A 10,070-nucleotide genomic window follows, 5' to 3' on the forward strand; every position below is an offset into this window, starting at 1 on the left:
TCCAGCTTGTTTCCCTGGTGAAACAAGATTCCTATGACCACACAGTTCATCTACCTGTCTGTATGTTGGTTCTGCTCTTACCAGTCTTAAGTTACCCAAAATTTACCAAATCTCCATCTCTGAGCTGCTACTGTTTTAAAGTTTGCACTGGTGAAGTTTAACCTGAAGCTTTATATTAAAAGTAGTCTGAGGTCTGTTCCAAAGGCACTGGTGTGAGAATAAGAATTGGGAAAGGTCAGCTCTGTCTGTCTGACTTCATGTCTTCCTGTGCCACAGGAGCTGCAGGAAAATCTTTGCTAAGGGCACCTTGTCAGCCAAAGGACAGAGGTGAACCATCAGGGTGTTTGTGCTCTGTATGTCAGGAATCTTTCCACCAAGCTTTAAGGTTCTGATCCCAAGTGAGGTAGTGGGATGGATAAAAAGGACCATTTCCTTCCTTCCTGAAGCTTGTCCAGTGGAGAGATGAGGACTGCAGCCAAGCCAGCATCTCTGGGCCAGCAGAGTCCTCTAGTGGCTATTGCAGCAGGAGATGGTTCTCCCCCAGTCTGTAAAATTGCTTCCTAAACTTCCAAAGGCACAAGAAATGGAGAAAAAAGCTTTTGGCTGGTGCTGGTGCTGCTCTATTGTTTTCCAGCATAGCAAGTAGGATTTTTTCCCCACCATTCTGCATGATACAGTTATGATTAAAGGAACTTATTCCACTGGATATATCTTCAGTCAGGAATTGTACTCTGCGTAGAAAATTAAGGTGTTTACTGCATGAGCTCCTTTATCTCCATCTCTGGATCATTGGCACATGACTGTTTTAGCAGCCTCCTGATTGGGCCTCACCTATCCACAAGGAAAATGAGAATATTCCTCCCAGTCTGCCAAATGATTTCTTCCCTGGGACACCTTTTACTGCCCTCACTCTTCCTGTGGGGGGATGTCCTGAAGAGAATCCTGGTTTGCTTTGTGTCACTCACACCTCTCCTAAACCAAGTAAAGGCAATTTCTCTCCTGAGTGAGAGCATCATGGCTAAATATCTAAATATCTAAATATCAGTATTTAGACAAACTCTCCAAGCAGAATATGAATGCAAAGCAGAGTCTTTCCTTCATTCACATGAATCACCCCAATTAATGATGATGATCTTAAAACCACTGAGAAGGAGACGCCATTTAAATGCATTTGGGAATACCTGGAATATGACTTGTTCTCTTGTTCACTGGAAAATGTACAACACATTGTATGAGAAACCTTAAAATATTAAGCCTGAGTGATTTTCCTTACTGCAGTGTGGCAAGAGTTCAGTCAGGTTATTTTACAAGAAAAAATATAAATAGTCAAACACAAAGATTGGTTTTAATTGATATTTGAAAATAAGGAATAATTTCCTTTGAATATGTCTTTCCTGTAGGGCGAGTGAAAGGGTTAAATGAGCTTTCATAGCTTTCAGCTCAGTTTCTAGAATTTTTTTTTTGTAGCCTTCTTTGGTAGCTGTTATTTGATGTTGGGTTGATAGTTTTGTGTGTGGATAAATCAGTTGTTTATACCTTGTTTGAAACTGCAGTGGAGCTAAAATATACTCAGTACTTGAAACTGTAAAGTAAATACAAAATATTATGGAAGCTGTGCTTTGGACAATCTAGACAATTTCATAGAAGGGAAATAAAAATTGGTAAAATTTAACTTAGATACAAGTGACATCTGGGTTCACAAGTCATCGGCATTATTTATCTTTAACCCAAACTGAGTTGTTGATACCTCTATGTAACTGTGAACCTGAGATTATTTTTCTTCTAAGAATGAAGCACAATGTTTGTGCTTTATTGTTAATGTGGGGAATTCAGCACAAACAAGGCACAGCATTTTATTGTGTCACAGAAATGTGTTTCTCCCAGTGTGTATATTAGGCTGCCCTGATGGTTGTTGAAACAGCTCCATCACACAAGCCTTGTTATTGTTCATTTATCTTTCCAAAAGCATCTGGAAATTTTCTGCCTTTCATTTTGTATGGACATCAGGGTTTCTTTTATTTGTTCTTCATAACTTTTTTGGTTGTTTTTTATTTCTAAGAAGAATAAAGATTGGTGTTCTGTAAGAGGTTTTCCACTAATTTGTTCAAAACAAGGAGAAGAATGCAGTTCTTTGGCAGATCCTTCATCCTGTTTGTTTCTTTTTTATTTTTTAAGTAATTCTGTGTAAATAGTTAAGATTTGGCAGGGTGTCCCTATAGGATGCCAGGGGCTGGAATGAATCCAGAGGCTGAACTGAGTCAGAAGAGAAGCCTGCTTTTAGTCTGAAGTTGGACTTGGGGTGTTTATTTCTCTCTGTTGCTTATGGAGGGAGACTGGGGAGATTTCATCTCCCTGGGCTTCTGGCTGATTTCTGCAGTCACCCCTTCTCTGATGAGCCTTGAGAAACCCCAGAGTCCCACAAAAACTCACCACAGATCCATATTAGCTCTCACAGGACTTATCTACATGGAGACACTCAAAAAGGTGAGACTGGAGGAGCTAAAATTGGGATTGGAGTGAGATCCTCTCCAGGAGGACACCGGGGAGAGTAAGAAGTTTCATTGCACACAGTCTTTGTTTATTTTTGCATGTTGCACTGTGGGGCTGGGCTTGGCTGAGGTTCCTGTTCTCCAGGGCACTCCAAGCCAAGTTGCACAATGAAATGCCCCCTTTTCCCTGGTACCTGTGAGTAACACAGCTGGCTGCTTTCCATGGAAAAAAGCAAGTAAGCAACTCAGATTAATTAAAAATTGTCATTAGTAGATCAGAGCTGGAGGCTGCTGCTCATTCAAAAGAGAAGGAATTGAGTGCTTTATTGTTAAGGGAGTTCAAGGAAACTTCCACAGAAGTAAAATTTGAGTGGATTCCTGGCTCTCCTGGGAAATGGCAGATTTGCCTGAAACTGCAGTGTCCTGCCTGGAGTGGTGGTGGGGCAGAGAGTGGGAAGGTGAGTTAGGGAGTGGAGGAGGAAGGAGGAGAGGAATGTGTGGCTTCTGGCATAGCCTTGGGGAGGAGGGAACCTTCAAAGACAGAGCTGACTTGGTGGAGATAAAATAGGTTGTGTGGGTCTGAAAAGTTGGATAAAAGTGGATGCTACCGAGCTAATAATGTTCTGCTGCTGGCTCTGGGACACCAAGGATGGTGGGAGGGGATTGGCCCCTCAGGATGCACAAAAAGAATATTCTCTTTTGTCATGGAAAACCTCTAAAAAGGCCAAATGTAAGGTCAGATCCTGGGATCCACAGTGAGCTCCACTCCAGTTTCAGCACATGAGCCACAGAAAGCTTGAGAGGCTCCAAGTTCCCCTGAGTGCTCCTGGCCAAGCTCCCATGCTCTGCACCCCTGTGCCACTGAAATTCGTGTTGGTCTGGCCTTGCAGCTGCTCCTGCCAGCCCTAGGTGTCCCTTAGTCCTGCTGGGTTCTGTTAGCTCACAGAGCCTTGCTCTGATCTCGTATCTTCCCAGTTTGGTAAATTTCTCTTTCCCCTTTGCAGTTGTTTCTATGTGATTTTCAGTCTCCATGAAGTTTTCCTGTTCGATCAAAGACACCTTGATACTTCCAGCTGTTCTTATGGTGTTCCTAAAACTCTACAGCAAAATGTGCTGCAGAAAATGAGAGAATTATTGTTGTTCTGTCTTATATGTGGAGTTGTAAATCCAGCATGAAGTGTGCATCTGCTGTATGGTTTTCTTTATGGGACAATATCCTTAAGAGCTGTAATTGATTGTTGTTGCTCTGACAGATGAGACCCAAAGGAGAATAAGCTTTACCAAATGCCTTTTTTGTCCTTAATCTTCAAAAATCACTTGATTCAGTTTTTTATCTGGATCTTGTGATCTTTAAAACCCTTGCAAAGGCTTAGCAAGAAACTTTGTTGTCACACAAAGTTAAGGAGTGCTGAAATGGAGCAGTGCTGGGAATTACACAGGCTGCATCCTTGCTTTGTGTGTAAGCCTGCTCATTTGTCCTTAACTAACATAGCCTGGGGATGTTGATGGTGTCATTAATACATTTGTTTTCATATTTAATACAGGATTATGTTTTGGCACAGCTGATGGAATGTAACAATCTCTTTTGACCTCCTGTAGGGCTACACAAATCAAGACTTACTCCTGGGACAATGCACAAGTGATCCTGGTTGGAAACAAATGTGACATGGAGGATGACAGGATTGTTCCTGTGGAGAAGGGGAAACATCTGGCAGATCAGCTGGGTACATGCAAAGCTTTTCTTTCCACCTTTCTTCCTCTGCTTCTTTATACTCTGCTCCTTTCAGTTTGTACAGCAGTAATACTTCAGGAATGGTCCCACAACTATGAAATGTGGTATATTCTAGATTCATATTCCACCTGTTTTTGGCTCAGTAGGCCAAGAATACCTGGTAGAATACTTGTAGTGTTGCTGTGTTTATAAAGGTGGTGTCTAGAGGTGGAAGGAAGATAAAGTTTATCTGAATAAAAAAGCTTTTATTAGCTCAGCAGAATGAAACAAGAAAAAGTTTTCATAAACATAATTCTGTCTCCAGGTCTCTAAGTACCATGTGCTCATTATAAATCAATGCAAACATTGATTTTTGTTGAAGCATTTTTTTAACTAAACAATGAAAAAGAAAGAAGTTTATACATCAGAACTGAAGAATTAAGTAAAACATATTTTAAAAATGTACTAGGCTTCTCTATCCAGGTAAGAAAATGACATTATGTTATTGATGTGGGAAAAAGCAAAACAGTTCCATTGAGAGGAAGCTGGGATTGCAATGAAAATTTTATAAGGAAGAGCCAAGTACACTCTTCCTAGTTTATAAGTTATTTATCACTTTTCATTTTCTATTATAGCCTGTAAGATATTTTTAATATGAAATCAGGGCTCTGTGTTAAAATTTAACTATACTGTTGTTTTATTTTAAAGAATTCAAAGTAAATCCTGCTAAAATTTCATTCAGGTAACAGTGGAGACCCTTACAGTGGGTATAAATGTTCAGTGTGTAAGAACAGAGATTCTTACCTAAAGACCCAAAGGAATCACCATCATCCTCAATTTGTAAAATCCTGTGTTGTCTTCAATTTTTAAACAGTAATTGGAGGGTGCCCAATAAACTGTTAAACTGGGGGTACTGAGTTCTAGGACACACTGCATACATTGCTGTAGTTGAAAGTGTGGCCTTGAAAATGTAAATTCTACATATGGCACACACAAAGGGGTCCCCTTCATGGCTGGAGCCTTGAGGCACTGCCATCCCAAACAAATAACAAGCAAATATCAAATTAGACCATTGTTGTTATTGTCAGAGTAAATATTTACATGTAGGATTGGCAAAGCAAACAAAGATATGGTTAGTTTGCAAAATCAGTTATGGGCTCTTTTTTACCCATCAGAATTTAATTTGGTTTTGAAAATATGAATGTGAATAAACTTGGTTCCTGGCTTGCAGACTCTCAGGAAGGTTGTGGATGAGTGTGTGTCCACCCAACTCACAGCAATAATTACACTGCTAGTAACTGAAATTTTGTCCAGACCAATGTAGCAGCAAATGGAGAGTTTTATTTGAACTCCCAACCCAATTTGGACTTCCAGTGTTTTTCTCCTCCCAAAATTCATCTCCTTGTTTCAATACAAACTTTCAAAACACACACAGGGTTACCATAGCAACTGATTCCATCAATAGGAACCTGTTTTGCAGAAGATTCCCCAGTGCTGCCCTGACCTGGTGCTTGTCCAGCTCACCCTGGAGGAACCAGCCCAGTGCAGGGCAGCCCAGCAGCCTTTGGGGAGTGCTGTCCCAGCTCTGCTCTTCTGTAACCTCCCAACTTCCAAAAGAAGCTCCCTTTTTAAAAGAGCTGGAAAATAGATCTGATTTGCTCAGATCAGTTTTTCCTTATAGTAACTGTGCTAATGTGTACAGCATTATATGAAATTATTTTGTGAGTTACGTGGGAGGAATCTAATTGGCAATTGACTGCTTAAAGTGCTAATATTCATCATAATGATTCACATAAAGGTTATCCCTCAGCATATTTATCTAAATTTGCATAGTGACATTAACATCATTGAAATAATTCCCTAATCAGATTAAGAAATTGTTGTTGGCCTGAATGTGAACTGAACCAAAACAGATTGGTTTAGCAGAACCCAAGCCAATATTGGACTAACAGATATCTAAGTGCAGTTCTCTGATTCCCTGTGCTTTTTATATACATTTTTATTCATCATCAAAACAGCAAGTGGAGCAGACAGAACCCTCATCTGATGCAGGGCAGCTCTCTCTGTTTGCTAACAAAGCAAACATCACCATCACTTCACCCCTTGTCCCATGAACCTTAAAAAGGCTCCAAATGGCATGGACACCTACTTATCCCCCACATGGAGGTGACTCAGCCTGCCAGCACTGGCACACTAATCAGTTAAGACCAATTTTCTCTTTGTTTGTGGCAGAATCAAAGGGAAATGATGCAATGCTGAGTATCTCCAGAATGAAGCACGACAAGAACGGAGCTTATTGCAAAATAAACTCTCCGTGGGGCCCCAGCTCTTGCTGCTGGCAATTTAATAACCTGACAGAAGACAACAACAGCCTGGTTGGCCCTCGAGGCCCCTGGGGTGAGGGAGATGAGGAAAAGCTTCACAGTTCAGGGCATTCCTGCTGCTGAGGCAGGGCTGGGCTGTCTGTCACAGGCTGCTTCTCCCCCAGCCCCTGGTGCCATCCCCTGCTCGGTGTAACTCCAGCCTTGCTGCTCTGGTTTGTTTTAATCAGAAAAGCTCAATGTTTAAAGGGTCAAGCAGCATTTCGACAGAAATTGGTCAGCAGAAGGAAAGCAACCCCCATCTTGTTTCTCTCTCTGTCCTCTGCTCTTGCCAGAGGGCAGCAGGGCTTGGGGGAGCCTGAGGAGCCCAGGGAGGTTCCCCACACTGTCACGGACATTCTTTCATACAAATCCTTTCTTTCAGGAATTTTCCTCTTCTGGGAAGCTGAGGCCCCAGAAGAAGAATGCAAACAATCATTATCTGCTGCTGTGGAATGTAGCAGGTGCACCTGTGATTGGCTCATGTTCCATGTTTGCAATTAAGGGCCAATCACAGGACTGAGTTTTCTCTGGGACAGATTCACAGAGAGCTCTCTTGTTTTTAGATTCCTATTCTATTCTTAGCTTAGCAGCTTCTGAACTTGTCTCTCTATTCCTATTACTACAGTCATAATGTATTTTATATCATAAAATAATAAACCCAGCCTTCTGATCATGAAGCCAAGATTCTCCTCTATCTCTCTCACCCTGAGGAACCCTCACAAGCCAGGTAACACCAGACCTTGCTGGTGTCCCCACACCTTGCTGGTGTCCCCACACACCTTGTTGGTGTCCCCACACCTTGCTGGTGTCCCCACACCTTGCAGGTCACCAGCTGGAGGAAAGGGGCAGAATTGACTCCCTTACCCAGGGTTCACCCTTGCCTGCAGATGTGCTGACCAGGGTCATGGGAAGGACCCATGTATCCTTTTCACTCTTAAAGAAGCTTGATAACTTTTAAAAGTATTTCTGCCCACTGTTCTGAGATTGTGGGAATCAACTGGTTTTGAGGATTATCTGATGTCTTATTTTCTTCAGGTAAATCCTGAAAAAAACCAATATTTTAAAACCTATCCTGATCATTCATCTCTGTTGATAATTTTGTTCCCTTTTTCCCCAGGTTTTGACTATTTTGAGGCCAGTGCCAAAGAAAACATCAACGTGAGGCAGGTGTTTGAGCGTCTGGTGGATATAATCTGTGAGAAGATGTCAGAGAGCATAGAATCAGACAATTCCAGGGGCACCTCTGGAAGGAGCATGAGGCTCACAGACAACCCTCCCCCTTCACAGCAGAACTGCTCGTGCTAGTGACCTTTCACACTCAGAAATGTCCTTGTCCCCTGATTAAATTTTATCTTTTCATTTGTGGTGGTGCATTATCATGTAGTCCAGAGGCAGAAGTGTCTGTTGTAGGAAACTGGTATGTTTGTTTAATGTGCTGGAGTGTTAATATTATATATTTCCTCATTCAATAATTTAATAATCTGAAAAAAATATTGTAAGTGCACCTCGTGTGAATGTGAGTTACACTGAAGAATAATAATTGTGTAGTGATGCAAATGTTATTTCTACAGAGAATGTTGCATTTTTAAATTCTAAATTACTCTATTGCAGAAAGAATGTTTTTGTCAAGAACAGCAGAAAGCACAAAAACCAGTTAGAGGGGATCAGGTCTAAGAGCAGACAGGGGGAAATCTCTTATAAAGCAAGAATATGCTTTTTTAAAAAACATAAACAAATAAATCCCCAGATATTTTGAGAATTGTTGCTGTCCTCCAGACATGGACCTCAGGTTTTTTTTGTGGGAAGGAGCAGAAAACAGAGCATTTCTGTCTGACAGCATGAAGAGGAAGGGGCTGGATTTTGTGTCAAGCCTCTAAAGAGATGAAGAACACAGGGAGGAATCAAAGCTGCCAGGCTGGGGAGGAGGAGGAGGCCTTGCAGCATCCCTGTGCTGCCTTCCCTGTGCTTTGGCTGGTGCTGAGGGAAGGAGTGAGAGCCCTTCCAGGGGCTGCCCTTGCCTCCAAACTTCTCAGCACGGCTTGCAGAGTGCTGGGGGTGTTGCTGTGTTCAGCACATTCCTGTCCCCAGTCCTCTGCCCAGAATCTCTCTGTCCTGCAGCCTTTCCCCTGTATCCTGTAGTTTTACCTCTCCAGGCTGGATCTTCTCTCATCAGCTGCTTGCAGGATGAAGGAAAAGGAGAGTTGGCTGCTGAATGCTTGGTTGGAGGCAAAAACATGTAAGATATGGAACAGCACTGTCTGAGAGAGATAAAAATATCACAAACCAAAATGTGAGTGTTGGCAGGTATTTGTGCCAATATTATTAGATTATCTTTCTGCATTTTGTTGTTGATTTATTTTTTTTAATCTTGTTCTAGATGGGTGTGTGGGGGGCTAGATTTTCTGGGTTCAGATTCGAGCACAAAGTATAATTTCAGAAAAGTAAGAGTGACTAATAAAACACAACTGCAAATGAAACGTGGCAAAGACATCCTGTTATTCTGTCAACTTTTTGTGGCTTTGAAGGGAGGCAACATTTTAAAACTGAGTGGACATGGAGAGAAGTTGGTTGTCTTAAGAGGGAAAATTCTGGAAAGTTTTTACCTTTGGTCTGTGATGTCTGACTGGGGGGACTTGCTGGTGCCAGGAGCAGGAGTGGAGTGCCTGCCCACTGCCCTGTAGTGTGTTGGATCATGACACCACTGAGTGCTTTTGTAATTTCCTTCTGCTGTGTCTCAAAGTGTAGTAGCTCTAAGAAGAAAAGCACAAATTTCTGGACAAAAGTGCAACTTTTTTGGAGTGGTTTGAGCTCATTGTGCTAAAGGCTTGATCCCTCTGTCTGTTGCTTTTGGGAATCTCTACTGTGACGTGTTGGGGGTGTGTGTGATCTCGTGCTGAGAGTGTGATTTGTGCAGTGCTGGGACTGTGCTTGTTGTATCTAAACTCCTGAAACTGCAAAATAAAGAGAAATGTACTCACTGGGTGTGGCCAGAGAGCTTGTGTCAGCTGCATTTATTGAGTTAGGAGTCCTCCAGTCTTTTTAATGCTTTAAAAATCCATCAAACTACATTGATCTTTGACAGGTGATGGTCTTTGAACCGAGCAATCTGGAATCACTATGCAGGTTTAGAACAGTGAGGAGAAGGATTATTTGGCCAATAAATGCATAGTGTTATGTTCTAACATAACATATAGGGCAACTTGTATAATTAGCAATAAAATAAAAAAAACAATTCCACATCAGATTTTTAGCTGTGGAGATATAACCTCAGTGCAAATATTGATTTGTCAGCTCAGCAGCTCCCTGATAAAAGACAATGGAGATTTCAATTATTTTCTTTCACTTACTCTTTTTCCCTTAGCAAAAAAACCTTTCCCTTTCCTACCCAATATATAACTCTGTTTTGTTGTTCTGGTCAAGTCAGATTTGATTCTTTAAAGAATACAGGTGCATTCCAGACCCTTCAAACTGGGATGGGCAGAATTGTTTTTCACAGGACAAACCAGC

General features: G+C 41.7%; 1 protein-coding gene across 2 annotated transcripts in view; it reads left to right on the plus strand.

The window, feature by feature from the left end:
• The window catches only part of RAB3B (RAB3B, member RAS oncogene family), a 52,297-nt gene extending 43,492 nt beyond the window's left edge, over nt 1–8,805 (plus strand). For both annotated transcript variants that reach the window (XM_074545802.1, XM_074545803.1), the window contains 2 exons: nt 4,089–4,213; nt 7,681–8,805. In XM_074545802.1, coding sequence (XP_074401903.1) covers nt 4,089–4,213; nt 7,681–7,868 — 313 coding nt within the window. In that variant the 3' untranslated portion in view covers nt 7,869–8,805. The remainder of the gene's footprint in view (nt 1–4,088; nt 4,214–7,680) is intronic.
• The last annotated feature ends 1,265 nt before the right edge of the window (nt 8,806–10,070 follow it).

Source organism: Zonotrichia albicollis, chromosome 8 (assembly GCF_047830755.1).
Source record: "Zonotrichia albicollis isolate bZonAlb1 chromosome 8, bZonAlb1.hap1, whole genome shotgun sequence".
Classification (NCBI taxonomy): Eukaryota; Metazoa; Chordata; class Aves; order Passeriformes; family Passerellidae; genus Zonotrichia; species Zonotrichia albicollis.